The sequence below is a fragment of the Balaenoptera borealis genome (assembly GCF_965194805.1).
Source record: "Balaenoptera borealis genome assembly, chromosome: 1".
NCBI classification, from domain to species: Eukaryota; Metazoa; Chordata; class Mammalia; order Artiodactyla; family Balaenopteridae; genus Balaenoptera; species Balaenoptera borealis.
Window position 1 is genome coordinate 108,783,198 of NC_138860.1, and position 16,760 is coordinate 108,799,957.

Here is a 16,760-nt window from a genome sequence, read left to right on the forward strand (position 1 = left end):
ATTAATAAATATTTCTGTGTCCTTGTATAATTTAAACAACCCTTTCACATACACAAATCCGTGTAATTCCAACTATCACTTTTTGAGGTTGGCAAGGTCAGGATTATTATCTCCATTTTAAAAATGAGAATGCTGAGGATCAGAAAGTAACTTGCTCAAGTATGCAAAGAGAGTAAATGAGAAAGTCTCTAACGTAAGTCTGAAGCCCCAGATCTCATCCTTTGCTTCACTATAATGCCCTGCTGTTTTTTTAATGATTTCTTTCAACAGATGGAAAACTAATTTTTATAATATAGTTTATCATTATAAACATATACATATCATATACCCTTGTGTACAAAGGCATAACTATTTGATCTAATATTCTTTCCTTTCTCTTTTTAAAGATTGTGATTGCTAGCATCATGTGCAGTTACAACAAAAATGACTGGATGGAACTCTCCAGAAAGGCTGAGGTAATGATATCTTTCTAGTATATTTATTTTATTTCTTCTCTTCTATTTTTATTAGTTTTAAATAAAGAGCTGTCATGAAAAATAACCCAGTAGAAGTAAAATTGAATGGAAAATGGTAACTTAAAACATTTCTATTAAAATTTGTTTACACTATGTTTTCATTAAAATGATGGAAATGTAAATTTAAAAGGAATCTATTCTATAAAAGTGGTCCCTTGGATTTCACACACTGCCTAAAAATCCTTTATTCTTTGAATCCATATACTCTTTATTTGCATATTAAGCAAACTGTACATTATGATGGATGCCATGATAAAATTTAATTCTACCTTTGAGAGTCTAACTTGATCTTACCTTGCCTTTAGGCAAGCTAGTTTGACAGCGAGAAAAGAAATTTTGAATATAAAGCTCTTGAATATTTAAAATATAAAAGGTTCATTTAATACTATTCTAGTTTGAATACAGACATGCATAAAATGGTAGGACAGAATGCTCCTGAATGGAACACTAGTCAGCAGGTTTTCTATAATATAAATTGAATCTTGCACAAATGCAAACAACTAACCATGTGCCTCAAATTTGTATTTCAAATGGAAAAATACATAATTAAAATTGTATACTTATGTCCATCGTGTTGTCGTGAAAAATACTGTAGACAGCTTGAGCTGGGGTTTCTTGAAAACCTCTCAGAAATATAGAAGACTAAATCTAACAATACTTATGAACTAAGGACTCTACATTATAAAATATTATAAAGCTTTCTATAGTGTTCAAAAATATTGATTGTATATTTTATTTGGGTATCTTAAACCTGCGAGGGCAAAAATTATTTCTGGGGCTTGGATGGGTGAAATTAACATGATTAGTAATTGGCTTTATGATCTTTGTAGCTGGGTCAATTTTATACATGTATTTGTCTAATTGACCATGAAATCTTCCACAGAGCCCATGTTTGGCATGAGTTTTGCCAATTTAAAGCTTGACTATGATGAATGGCTTTATCACGCTACTAGCTTCTCTGCCTTCTGTAGAATAAAATACTTAAAGAATTTTCTTCAGTAATGAGCATTAATTTTTAAATAAGCAAATTTTACTTTTAAAAAGTCAAAAACCTTTATACATGTAACCAACTTAAAGATATTTTTCATATTTCTCACATCCTATTCTTTAATTGTAGTTTAAAACTACAATTCGATATCATTTTCTAGGTTCTTATCGCAATCAATCAATCAATCAATAAAAGTAAAAGGGGAAGTAAGGAAGAAAAAAAAAGGAAAACATTAAAAAAAAAGAAAAAGATATGCCTTCCATTCAGTCAAAACAGTCTGTGGGATCTCTCCACAGGAAAGCAATGTACATATCAAGAAGTTCAATCCATAGACGGTGACAATTAAAAAAAAACACTTCCCTCTAATCTTAAAATATGGACCAACTCAGGTATAGCACATGAAGGAACTATCCCCAGGTCTTCACATCCCCCTGGAGGGCAGCGATAGGCAGCATGATTCCATCACAGCTTACATGGGAGACACCCAGTAAAGCTTTGTAGAGTCAGTATTTGGTTTTGTTTCTATGAACACATGCTTCAAAACAGATTAAAACAGATTTTCTTACAATGGAAGAGCCCACATTAAAACAAATCAACAAAAACAAAAAGTGTTCAAGCCAAAGTTACTATACCACTTAGATGTACATTTCTTTCGGGGTGGTGATAATGAGGGGTAAGAAATCTGAGATAACACACCAGCTGTTGTTAACAAGCCACTGCTTTTAAGTTCGGCAAATCACTTAATGTGGTGATGGGTATACTTTAAATTCATGAAGTTTCTCTCCTTAGAGTAGATTAATTCTTGAATTACGCAGTAGGGAATTGAGGAAATCTGCTCTTTACTATTATATCTGAAAACAGAAATGCACATGTGTAACAGCAGAACAGATCCAGTTGTATAAGAACATGAAAAAATAGAGACAGAAACTCTATATCAGAAAGAAAATTTGCACAAGAAGGGATCATTATTAGTTGTTTCACCAGGGGCTACCATTTTATTTCACTATTTTGAATAAACATTTAAGACCACGTGGGTGGTTAAAAAAAAAAAAGAACCTAGTACATTCTTAAAATATGGTAAATTCTACTAAATGCTGTTTTTAAAAGTTAATGCACATACAGTATATCTTTTTTGTCACATGCATATTCTGGGAAATAGAACCATGTTGAACCAAACCTTCCTTTTCAGTCTAACCCTAGACTACCCACACTTTTAATGTCTTCTTTTATGCCTTCCTCAACCTGGTTTTCATATGTCTTGTCTTTTGAACACCATAAGACAGAAGCAGCCTCTGGAAAAGTTTTTACAGCTTGGTGTCAAATCAGTAGCATGGTTAGGCTCTGCTCAATTTTTTTTGGTTCAGTTATCTGATCACACATTATCCTACTTTTCTGGGACATTGATAACCTATTCCAATTCCATGCAAGGAAGATCTATGAAGTACCTACTATGTTCAGAGTCCCTGGCCAGCCAAAACAAAGGTGAATAAGGTAGAGCCTCAGCTGTGTAGATATGTTCACAGTTTAAACATGTATACCAAATTGAACCATACACAATAGTAGGTCTTAGATAGATCTTGAACTCATTTGAATAGATTTTTGAATCCATTTCTTTCTTAATGCACGTTAGCTTAGAAAACAGAACCTGAGTCAAAATTAATGTGAAGATGCTTCATTGAAGTATTCAATTCCAGAGCAGTAAGAGTGAGGGCAGGGAAAGGCGATAGGAAGAAGAGAAAGCAGAGAGAGCATGGTGCATTCCAGAGCTGGCTGCCACTTCCCAAGGAGATGGAGCCAATCGCTCAGTCGTGTGGGATGGAGAGGGCTGTATGGAATTGTCCTACCTCACAGCAGTTTAGAGGAGAAGAAGGGGGAGGGAGCTATCTACTGGTTCCTTCCTGTCTCCTGTCTCTCATTGGTAAAATTTTACACTACAACGCTTTACTTTCTTCTGCACTTTTGGGTTATGTGTCCTTCCCCCTTTAGGTAGCTGCTAGGGAAGTCAAATCCCACAGCATGTTGAGGGCACTGACCCTCCTGGAGCTCCCACTTTGACAGGTACAGTGGAGGCTGTGACAGAGCCCCACTCTCATCCTGAGGGAGCTGTGAGAGCTGGCAATGATGGGAGATGTAGAATAGCACTTTTTAAGCTAGTGGCAAAAGCTTGGGTGGCAATTAAAGCCATCAGATTTGAGGAGACATATAAATTAGGTGTGGCTCAATAAGCATTGCTACCATCCTAATCTAAGTTTATCTCAGGATGCCCCACTAATCTCTCCCTCAATCAATCCACAGTCTTCCCACTACCTTTCTTAAGATGCAAAACTCCTGACTTGACCTACATGGTATGGTACCTTGCCACTTCCCCAGTGTCACCTTGGGTTTGTTCTTTACATTCCAGTCCCCGATGGCCTTCTTTTACTCCTCCAATACATTTACACCTCAGAGCCTTTGCTGTTCCCCTGGCCTGGAATATTCCCTCTTCCTCCACTCTGAGCTCCCTGACTAGTAGGTTAACCCCCTGTCCTACTCCTTCTAAGATCCTGTCCTCAGAAACTGGTTTACCATAAAGCTAATGAAGGTTAAGTTTCAGAGCTCTTACTTGTACAAGCTACTTCCATGCGCCTGTACTAATTTTCTGTTTGTCATTTTTAAATTATTTTTCATTTTTAAAGCAGTTTCCCCAAATTGTACAAACTTCAGGCTCCACCAAATCTGGGTCTACCTTTGCTTGTACCTTTTTTCTGCAGAATTTAATAAAATGGTGATTAACAGTGGTGTCATCAGCCCTGTAACCTATCTTCCTTATGACAAAGCAAACTCAGGGGGGTTAGAGACCCCCGTCTGGTTCACTGTTTAATTCCCATTTCCAAACATATGGCTTTGCCAGCCAGCGGATAATCCTCAGATATTTGTTGAGTGAAGCAAAATAGAGGCACAGAGCTGGCATACTGGCATGTGACGAACAAAAAGGAAGCAATTATACAATAAATGGGAAGAGTGCACTTTATTGGGCACCAATGAACTTGAGGTGATTAAGATCCAAAGCTGAAGATTTTAAGTCAGGGACTTGATGAGTGATTGCCAAGGGTCTGGCTGTAACTGTTAGGATGAGACAAGGAAGGCCCAGCTGAGAGGCATAGATGTCAAAACCAGGCGGCCACACTATTCCAGGCAGAGAGTCCACGTAAACCACTTTGAAGCCAGGTTCATTTTTGACCTGGATCTGGGCTAGCAGTATTTTATAAAATTAAATAGATGTTGAAGTTAGGAAATCTCAAATAGGCTGAGGTAGAAAGCAGAGAGGCGCATTACAGAAATACGTAGGACCAGTTGGATATAAGTCCTGGAACACAAACAGTAAGCAGGACAGAATGGAATCAGGGAAGATAGACACCTAGTTGGAGACAAGAGATAGTCACAGACTTTGTGCCCAGTGGGTCCCAAGCCAGTTCAGTGTTTACCTGTGCCACGTCCACTTCAGAGTGGTTTAAGATCCCAGAAAACTTGTGTCCCCAGTTTTGGATAGTTGAGACTAGTTGGCAATGTTGCTACATAGAAAGTTGGCCGTGGACCTTGCGTATTCTTTTAACAGAAGAAATTAAGAGAGAGTCCAAAAAGTGTAGCATCATGCCTCTCCACCCTGCTTGGGCTCTGATGTCCTTTGCCTTGTCCCCTGATCCATGGAAGATTTCCCTTCCCACTAGGGCTCTGATGCACTACACCAAGCCACCCTCCACATGTCTGTCCTTCTCACCGTGCTCGGGCTCTGATATCCCACACTGGACCCTCGTGGCTCTTCCTTAGATCTTCCTAGTCACCTACCTTTCTCTGCCCCAACCAATGACTTTAGAACTACATTGATCGGGAAGGAAGGGAGAGGTAAGGAAAGGAGAAGGGAAAGAGCTGTGTACCCGATTTTGCTGTATATGTTGTACAAGGGTTTGTGGTTTTGCTTCCCTAGTTTCTGTGAGAGTTTTTATAAAATGATTCAGAAGATTTTAGAAATCACACTACTACCACTACTCTGAGAATTCCTTAGAATAGTTTTCTTTTTTCCCCCTGAAGTATGGATAGCTACTCTAAATTTTTTTCAGATCAAAGCTGAGGAAGGGCAAGTTGGAGATTCTAATTGGATGGATGGATGGATGGATGGACTGAGAGACAGGTAGATAGATAGCAATTGTTTATACTTAACATAGTATTTAATGTAGTCCAGGCACTTTTCTAAGTCATTCACTTTGATTAAATTTATTTATACCTTAGAAAAGCAACCTTACGAGTTACTTTTATTGTTTTCCACCTTTTAGAAGTGAGGAAACTGAGGCCAAAAGTTGTTAAATAATATGCCCAAACTCACACAGCTAGTATGTGGTAAAAGTGGGATTCCAACCCATGAACTCTGACTCCATAGTCCACGCTATTAACATATCATTTTACTTCATGCCGATAGATGGGTGATAGATAATATATGAAATTAGAAACAGCAAATTTTGTCACTGCCTTCACTAGATTACTTTATTGTATAATCATTTAGGTGAGGCAGAATAAACTCTGGGCTAAGTGACTAAACTAAAAAGCTTGTGACTAACAGGAGTAAGAATGCATGCCCAGTTTCAGTTAATTTAACATTTCATGCTAATTCAGCAATTAAGGCTTTTTGAATGCATATAGTTGCTTGGAAATAGAATTAACTACCTTTTAAGGTGGTGTACATCCTATGACAGAAACATTCAAGCAGAGGCCAATTGAATATTCCCCATCTCTTGGTGTTACCTTGAGCAGGATTATCTGTTTTTGAAGCCTAGATGCTCATTTCAAAGGTCTTTCCAGGTGTGTTTGGTGGGTCAGTGTTTGTATACGTGTATAACACTGGGGATATTTTTAGCAATTAGACACTGAACAGACTTTAAATTGGATAAGTGGTTTTACAAGATTTTAATATTTATTTAAAGTTTAGAAGCTTTGAGGATGTCGAGTTGTAATGTTTTGTTAACACACTGAAACAACTCCAGCCATGGAATAAGTGATTTCTAATCAGTTATGATAGTGACTAAGAATACAGGCTCTGGACTCAGAATGCTTGGGTTCAAGACCCTGCTCTCATTTACAAGCTATAGAACAATAAGTGAGTCACTTGAACTCTTTGTGCTTTGGTTTTATCACTTGCAAAATGGGGATAATGGTATATCCCATTACAAAGAGCCTAGTAAAATGTCTGACATATTGTAAGTACTCAGTAAATGTTAGTTATTATTGTCTACTATGATAGCTAATTGTAAACTTGCACTTAAAATTTAGTAAATATGTATAATGTAAATATGTATACGAATGGTACCTAAAACTTATTCCAAAATGTTGTTGAATTGATTTACTATTAATTGCTGCAATTCAACCAGCAGTCTAAAAGAAATAAAGAAGTCTAAAAGAAGTATTTGAAATAACTAAGAAATAATAAGAAAAGCACAGTATTGTGTATAATTACAATGTACAATGTTTTAATTAAGCTGGAAATTCCCACATGACATGGTTTTGAGATAGGTCATATTATCTCTGGTTTACACTTAAATGGAGACAAAGAAAGTTAACTGACTTGCCCAAATTCCTCAGCAGCTCTAGGATTAGAGCTCAAGAGTTTAGCAGGTTGTGCTTTGTCCGAGCTTACCACCAAACCAGCAGGAAAAAATGTAGCATGATTCATGGTAATTTTCAAATAACATGAAGCATTTTAAAATTAAATTAAAGAAACAAAAACCGTAATAAAACCATGTTAGAAAATAGGCTGAATGAGCAAATGAATTTTCACAAATGTACAGAAGAAAAAGCAGACTCACTAACGAATAAAGGTAGGTAGGAAGTCAACCAAAAAAGAACTAACTAGAATTTTTAAGTTTGTTGAGGTCCTATTTAAAATTCATGAAACAGGAAAAAATAGGCTAAAATCTTGATCGATTAGGAAGAAAAGAGAGACTTGAAGAAACTCTGTTGACCTAAAGAAAGGTTTGGTACACCTAGAAAATAATGAACTTTATTGTGATGCTATAGACATGTTATAATATTATGGGAACTGATTCAAGCTTCTGGTTTACCTTACTTAAAAGGAAATTGTGGCATTGGAGGAGTTCCAGAAGTTAGGGAAAAGGATTGTTTAGTTTATCCTCCATTCCTCAAATTAAAAAGTGTTCTATTTGTTCTTAGAGTTTTTACAGAAGACTTCTCAAAAATTCTGTGTTTCTCCAATTATTATAAGAATGCTTAGCGTGAAATTTTTTTTTCATTTTTGTAAGACCCATTTGTATACTAATGAATTAATGAGTTAAATAAGAAAGATTCCTGTTTAATTATTAAAGTAAGACAAAATTATCTATACTTCATGTTTCTTAGCATGGACTTTTAAGAAATACAGTAAAATTGATTATCAGTTAGAAAACATGAGAGAAATAGGAGAGAGAGATTAAGAGGTACAGACTTCTAATTACAAAATAAATGAGTCATGGGTATGAAATGTACAGTATGATAAATATAGTCAGTAGTAGTGTAATATCTTTATATGGTGACAGATGGTGACTAGACTTACCATGGTGATCATTTTGTAATGTATAGAAATGTATAGAAATATTGAATCACTATGTTGTGCACTAGGAATTAGCACAGTGTTGTAGGTCAATTATACTTCGAAAATAAACAAACAAACAAACAAACTCATAGAAAAAGAGATCAGATGTATGGTTATCAGAGTCAGGGTGTGTTGGGTGAAGGCAGTCAAAAGGCATAAACTTCTGGTTATAAGATATACAAGTATTAGGGATGTAACGTACAACTTGACTAATATAATTATCACTGCTGTCTGTCATATGTAAAGTTGTTAACAGAGTAAACCCTAAGAGTTCTCATCACAAGGGCTTTTTTTCTTTTTCTTTTATTTGGTACCTATATGAGATAATGGATGTTCTCTACACTTCTTGTGGTAATCATTTCGTTATGCATGTGAGTCAGATCATTATGCTGCACACCTTAAACTTATATAGTTTAAGTTTATAGCTCATATAGCTCTATGTCAGTTATATCTCAATGAAACTGGAAGAAAAAAAAGAAAAATATAAAGAGCAAAACCAAGAAGAAAAAAACAGCCCGATGCATGTGTTATATGTATGTTTTACTTTTTTATATACATAGAAAAAGTAGAAAATTACACATTAAATTGTTAACATTGATTACTTTAGAGGTAGGAAATGGAAGGAGAGAAGAGAAAGACTATTTATATTTTTATGTACTTTGGTTTAATTTGAACTGTTACCAAAATTTTATTTTACTTTTGAATTTTTTTAAAGCAACATAGAACATAATGAATGGTGTTCCAGTTTGGGGAATTAACATGCTTGAATGCTCTGAAGCATATGAAAGCAGTATTAATGAATAATAAAAGTTAATTGATAAAAGAGGAACATTTAAAATTTTACTCAAATTCATTCCAGCTAGCCTACTACATTTTTCTTTGCACTGCTACCTCCAGTACCAATTATCCAGAATTAGTAAGATTTGTTTCTATGAAAATGGAAGCTGTGTAGGGCAGAATCAATGTGATGTCAAACAGACCTGAGTTAAAATCTCTGCTGTGGCATTTGATAACCAGGTTTGTCATTTAATTCCCTTGAGCTTCAGTCTCCTCATCTGTAAAATTGGTACCCTAATCATCCAAGGATTATGAGAGTCAGAGATAACAAATATAACTCACATAGTGCAGTGAGTGTCATCTTATAAGCACTCAATAAATATTTGCTGTTGTTATTATTATTGCTGCCATACACACTCTCATTTGAGAGAGTCAGATTATACCTCACAAGGTAGCCGTGGTGCAGAAAGCATAGTAGTTAAAATTTGGCAAATGTGACCTATGTTGAGTTATCAGTGGTGAAACCTATCAGTACACGAATAAAGCTTTGCCTTTACTTTCATTTTCCTTCCACATCTTAAAGGCTTCTGGAGCAGATGCCCTGGAGTTAAATTTATCGTGTCCACATGGCATGGGAGAAAGAGGAATGGGCCTGGCTTGCGGGCAGGTAAGGACCTCAACGGCTGCCATTATGTATGTCTGTGTGACAGAACAGGCCCTGTACGGATAGTTACTATACCTTAGGCAGGAAGATGGGAGGATCAGATGAGTGGCTTGAGACTTCCAGGTCTGCATTGTTTAAATATTTAATGCTTAAAAGGTGGAAAATGGGAGAAGTTGAAATTACAGCAACTGTTTAGGTTTATTGAGGAAAATATCACATTATGTGCTTGACAGGAGGTAATATCATAACAAATAGTTTTTAAAAGCGCTGAAGCAGAATTAGCTGATTTCAAATGCAATGTTCTTTATTCATTCCTGATGCTGATCCAGTTTCCCTGGAGCAATATACTGTACAAAATGCATTGTTCGTAGTGATTTTGTAGTAAATGGGGCACAGCACAAATTGCATTTTACATTTTTTAGCATATGATCATTATTCCCTAACTGTGTTTTGGGAGTTGCAAAAAGTACTTTAATGCTATTTTTATTTTTGGATACAATAAATGGAAACTTCATGCTAAAATACTTTCAAAAACCTAATGAATAAAATGTGGAAATATATGTTAATACGTAGAAAATATTGCATCTTTGTGTAACTAGATACAGTGTTATACTTTAAGGAACAATGTAAAAGCTTAATGCTAAAAAGGGGAGTATTTTGCATCTAATTTAGCTTTTAAGCCCAGAGGGAAATGATGTGAATTAAATAATACAAAATGTTGTAATTTATGACAAATTTCCTAGTCCTAGAAAGTTTAGTTTTATTTCCACATCTGACACAGGGCCTTGTACATAGTAGGTGCTCAATTCTTCAGTTCTGTTTTTTCAAGTCATAGAATTATTTGAATTAAACTCAGAGGCCAGAGGCCCTTAACTTGGGCAGAAATTTCTGCTTATTCAAATGAACATAGGTTGCTCTTTTCATATTAGCATTCAGGGAGGATTTTTAAAGTACCTTGTAAATATTTAATTAACATTCAGAATAGATTTGTGACTCAGGAAGAAACCATTCTTTTATGGCAGCAGGAAAGGATGGCCTAGTCAAATGTTGTTCAAGTACATTCTCTATTCCACTCACAACAGATTATCCAGAAGTGTGGTAATAGAACGAGCCTCAGAATTACCTGTAGAGGAAAAATACCGTTATATTAAATCATAACTTTTATAAGTCATATGATCAGGCAGCAGTCAGTGTGTCAAGATGTGTAACTTCATTAAAATGAGGAAGGTTCCTAAAAGGACACCTGGAGCAGGGCCTGAGGGAGTCGAGTTTCTCTCTTTAGCCCTTTCCCAGTGTCTGAAACTTAGAACCAAAATATCTTTTAGTTACATGGATTAAAACAGCTATGGAAAATTTAAATCTATTGACTAATTTTTAAAAGAAAGATGTATTTTAATATATATTCCTTGCCACAAATATGACAATTGTTTTGAAAATGTTGCCCAGCTTTGAGTTTATTTTTTAGAGTAGACTTTTGCTCTGGGAACACCTCTAAACTTACCCAGCTGTTAAGTGTCTTAGGTGTATCCTCTCCAGAAAGTTATTTAGCCACACAAATTTTCTCACAGCCTTTGGCCGAATGAAGATGCAAGTGCTAAAATTTTGCAGTCAGTTATCATTAAGATTTCTAAAACTCATGGAAAACATATGTTCCAAAAACCATTATATCTTAGACTAGAGGAAACCTAGAACCATTTCCATTTCACTTGTTAGTTATAATCTCTAAAACTATAACCAATTCTTTCTGTTAGCCAAGTTTAGAAATTTCCTTTTGAATTATATCCTCAAATTATATAATAGGAAAATAAAGCTAATTTAATCATTTTGCTCCAACATAATTTAAATGATTACTCTGCCTCGGGACACCTGTATGATCAATATTTTAAATAGCAGGAAGGAAGAATATTAGTGCATTGAAAAAAAAATCTTTACTATAACTCTGAATTTTTAGAGTGGGCACAAAACCATCTGGGGCTTATTCGTCTCTTCTTTTATTTCCTTTTTTCCTTTCTCTGCCTCCTGTTCCCATTGGCTCTTCTTCCCTCCCTAAGGTTCATAGTTTTAAACACTTGCAAGTTGGTGGGATGGGGAATTTGTACTCAGTGTAGGGGGACTGAGGAGCCATTCCAATTCATTTTTCCCATCACAGTGTGATCCTGAATCCCATCTGCTGACAGCTCCCTTTGTGCCAAGCACAGACCTGTGTGTATCGCCAGAGCCTGATAAATGTTTGCTTCATGAATGAAACAAACTGACCTTAATTCCATGGCTAGAATATTTATCCATTGGAAACACTCTCTTGTACTGTCCACATTTCTGGTGTTTCTAGAAACAATAGTGATTTTAGCTCCTTAAGATGGGATAAGACATCATAATACAGTATATTTTCCTCTCTAAACATCTGTTTTATTCTCCTTTATCTCAAATATTTTCTTGCAAATATCAAATAAGTGAAAAATACTGCCTTTGTACCTAAGTGCTTTTAAATTAGCTGTATATATTTAAACATATACATATATATTTAAACTCTTTATGTTTCCATAAGTGACTAAAAATTGTGAAATATATGAATAGAAAAGGCTCTAACTTTTACAGCACAGAGACATCATATACATTTATGGAATTTATAGAAATAAATAATATCTCAAGCTGACCTTGGGAATTTGAATTGTATATTCCCTGCATGGTGAAACTTCATACAAAATCTTAAACACTTAGCATGACACTTTCTAAGTGTTTAAAGGCAGTCTCATTCTTTATTCTTTCCATCAACCATCTGTGTCACCTTGATCAAGCCACTTACTCTCCTAAAGCATCAGTTTCCATCTCTATAACATGGAATTTGAACTAGATGATCTCTAAATCCCCTCCAGCTTTAATGTTCTTTAAATGCTAACATTATAGGCAGCAGGCTAACATGAAATTTTTTAATCTACCCATAAAGAGCATTGGTAAAGCAAGAACAACTAAAGAAATAAATGCATATCATGTTGTTCTTTTTAAAAACATTAACATTTTCCCTGGCCTGCATAAAAGTCAACGTTTTACTTATTGCTCAAGTAAAGGTGAAAATGTGCTCTAGTTTGGGTTGTGTATACTCCAAAGAGTCAGAGTTATATTACAACATGAAAATTTTTTCTGTCTTCTTCCTTTTGCTCATAACAATCCTCTGAAGTAGGATGAGTTATCATCCCATTTAACAAATCAAAAAATAAGAAACAAAAAAACCTGAGCTTCCATGTTTCCCAGGTCACAAAGCTGGTCAGTGGCCCCTGGGGCCTGAGCTTTAATTAGCATGTAAGCCTGAATATAGGAAAGGCACAGAGAACAGTTCCTAATAAATCAGTACTTGAATATGAGCATAAATACTATTGTTATTAATTTAAAATTAAGTGCAGGACTAAGTCAGCTCTAAAGTCACAAACAAACCTGAACCTACTATTTAGGTGTTCTGTCTCTTGGGAATAAGGAAGCTTCTCTGATGTCTTGACATTCAAATTTAAAGTTGTCTACATGCAATCTGTGTAAACCAATTTCCTGTGGCAGCATATTACTTTATAAAGGTACTTGAACTACAATAAATTCTGTAAAGTCCAGATGAAATGGCACCTCTTTGAGGTCTTCTCCTTTTCTGAAATGCTAAGTGTTCATAGGGCATTGAGTGAATATTCCTCTTTTGTCCTTTTAGAATTATACTGAATATTTTTACTTCCACCCTGTAGAACCTCCTAACCTAGATTCACATAGAAGCTGAAAAGACCTTGAGTAACTTTCTACTGTTGTTGTGGTTGTTTTGTTTTTGAAATTATTACCAACATTTTAAAAACAGGTGGCTGGACAAAAAAATTCTACTTCTTATGTCTCTTGCAATAAGGAAGATATGGCCACACTTGGCCTGCACTGCCATGCAGCAATGAGGAACTAGAGCTTAATTAGGCTCCTTTAACAACATATCTGGTACATGTAAACAGCAGCAAACATTTGACCAAGGATAAGTGCTCATTCGCAACATGGATTTGATCAGTATGTGCCTGTCTGGTTCAACCTTTAAGTATTGAAACCAAGCCTTCCCAGCATTTTTGCTAATCCTCTGGGTTCCTGACATTGAAGATTCTCTAGGCTGCCTTCTTCAGCCAGCAGTGCCTTTAATTCTTAGACCCTCCATCAGCTACCGAAAGAAAAATAGTTGGTGGGGCGGGGGGGCGTGGGGTATGGGATAAGTTGCCTTGTCTTCCTACCTTCCTATTTTATCTTCCACATAGCAAAAAAGGAGAGCAAGAGGAAACATGCTCCACAGGACTTTAAAATACTGGTTACGTAATCCCCATGATTTTTTTGTCCTTGCCATCAGAAAGCATACATTTTTAAAGTCTTTTCTTGAGTTACTTTTCACACCAGCTGTTTCCTTCTTTGCCTTGAGTCAATGATGTGGCATAGACTCCCAGAACTGAGAGGAACCTTGAAGATTTCCCAGTTCAGCCTCCTTATTTAGAGGACAGGAATTGGGGACTGGGAAGTGATCTAAATAACCTTAGCCTGAGGTAACCAACTAACAAGACTCAGAGCCTGTGATGCCCTTGTCATTGACCCCCATCCGGTGTTCTGTCCAGTATTTTCTACTTTGTCATTTGGGTGTAACCAAATCTCTAGTCAACTGAATAAGTCAGTCAATTGCCCTGGAAACTTCTTACTCCGTACCTTTTTGAATACTATTATTCCCTCCGCCTGGAATTCGTATCTTTTCAACTGAAATTATTCAAATAAAAATCACCTGTCTAATTCTATTTCAAATGACATCTAATTCATTAATTGGGTATGTTTTATCAATCAAACAAATTTTCCATGAGAAAGGAAAAATAATATTTTATATATGAACAGGTTAAAGATAGAAACTAGGTACATACTCTCATTTCAGTCTATGGTGACCTAGAGATTGAATCACTGTCAATGAATTTGGATTTCTTTACCTAACAGTTCTAAGAGGCTACAGAGGTGTTATTTATCTGGCCCTTGGAGGATTCTCATTGTTCAGTGTTTTGGATGCCATGGTTAGGCCTTCATTGTGGGTATGATTGCTAAATAGTGCACAACTAGCTTGGTAACAATTCCTTTGGATGGAAAATTCCAAAATGCTAGTATGTAATTGGAGAGAAGACTACCACCACCTAGCTTTACAGGCAAAGCAGAGTCCTGAATAAAGATGGCGGTGCCACCATCATCACCTGCTATGTCTTTCTATCTCACAGCCCCCTCCATTTATTTACATACATTCTCTGCATAGAATTTCCGAACACTGGATTATTCAACTAAAACAGTCTTAACATTAATTTTCTCATCAGGAAATACATATACAGTCCTGCTTTTTATGATGATTTAGCTAAGCAAAACAAACTAGTTTACAAGTGGTAAATCTTAAAATGTTCAGTGATCTTAAATAATTGTTGAGTTATATTAAGGTCACCTAAAGCAACACTTTGATATTTCCCTCATGATCTGTTCTGTGTCCAAATTTAATTTACATAAACTCTGTATTTTTATTAAAAAAAAGAGAGAAAGGGTTTGCTTCTGTTAAAACATGCCAACGTTTTTCATAAAACACAGATTATTGTTCTTGCCCTTGCCAGACAGCAGATGTCTGTCACCAGGAAGAGAATCCAGAACTAAGTGTGAGGACCACATTGCCCCAGATGTGCTAGCACTTCCCTTAGGAAGTAAAACCTTTTTCCAGCGGCTGGGCTAACAGACCCTCTATCTCATACGCAATACAAGGTCTAGGGAACAATGACCACAGCCCTGCCTCAATCTGGTCCCCATTGAATGTCTGCGGAGGGGACAGTATAAAGATACCTCTTTTAAAGCCAAAACAGCTGACAAGTGATAGCACTTCCTATATTTCCCAGAGGGGTGAAATGCAGGAACTCAAGAGTATGAGAAATCTTAAAGGTTAGAGAAAGAAATGTGGGAGCCCCACCAGTGGTAAAATACAACAAACTCAAGTCCCAGTGACCTCTCTGACATCTCTTGGGGGAATCTAAGGTGAGGCTTACTGCTGAGTTAAATTTTCTTTTTGATACTGATTAGGTATGTGCCCACGAGACCTCCTCTGTTTAAGGTTCTTGATTCTTCCCATCCCTTCTGACTCTAGCCCCTCTAAGAAACATGGGTGTCAAAGTGTTGCTTTGTCCTGAATGTGGTGTTTAACTTTGCTCTAATCAACATGGACGAATGTAAGTTCGGGCTAGGAAGTTGTTCTTGAGGTCTATGAGCTGACTGGCTAAACGTGGGCTAGGCTAGGTTAGCCTCAGTGGGTTGAGCCCCTGAGACGTCACAGGTTTGGAAATCATTGCACTGTAAAATAACCTCATTCCTGCAAGACAGACAAGAAACGGGTGCATGGTATAAGCTTCTGCAAAAGCGACTGAAATCTGATATTACCCAAATACATTTTACTATCCTGCCTTCTTTTATTTTTCCTTTTGGCGGTATAATTTTGGAAGTGCTTTAAAATAAATTATCAACTTGGTTATGAGAAAGAGTATCTCTGATTAAAAAGAAATATTTGCTTTACACTATATTATGTTGCCTAATTTTTTATTTGATTTTAATTCCCAGACATTCGCATAGACATGGGTGCTTGGATTAGTAGACAACTACAGGAGATCTGTAAGAGGCATTTACAGAACTGCCAATATTTTGCCTTAAGCTGGTTCTCTATGGGGTTTTCAATTTTAGTTATTAATGTTGGTTAATGATATAAAAATGATCCCTGTCTTTTAAAAATAAGAAATTTTAGTAGAAAGCAACACCCTTTAAGTCTAACTGAGATACTAGTTCTAGATCAGGAAGTGTCATTGTTTTTATCTAGAATAACAATCATTGGTCTGTCAGTTAAAATATATATATATATATATATATATATATATATATATATACATACATACATATATATACATATATATATATATATATATATATATATATGTATATATATGTATGTATATTTAGTACAAATAGGTGGACCACCCGGTGAATGGTTGCAGGAAAAACATCTAAATATGTATTTTCAAACTTAATGTGGTTTTTACTACACTCATCATGTTATATTCCTGAAATAAAGCAGCAATAGCATTTCAAATTGTTTTAAAATCACTCTCAAATGATCACATCACAGTGAATATGAGAGTTTTCTATATGTCTGTT

General features: G+C 35.8%; 1 protein-coding gene across 3 annotated transcripts in view; it reads left to right on the top strand.

Moving 5' to 3' along the window:
- DPYD (dihydropyrimidine dehydrogenase) overlaps positions 1 to 16,760 on the top strand; it is an 815,942-nt gene that overhangs the window by 529,830 nt on the left and 269,352 nt on the right. For all 3 annotated transcript variants that reach the window (XM_082383233.1, XM_082383234.1, XM_082383235.1), the window contains exons 15-16: positions 387 to 455; positions 9,480 to 9,563. In XM_082383233.1, the coding sequence (XP_082239359.1) occupies positions 387 to 455; positions 9,480 to 9,563 (153 nt within the window). The remainder of the gene's footprint in view (positions 1 to 386; positions 456 to 9,479; positions 9,564 to 16,760) is intronic.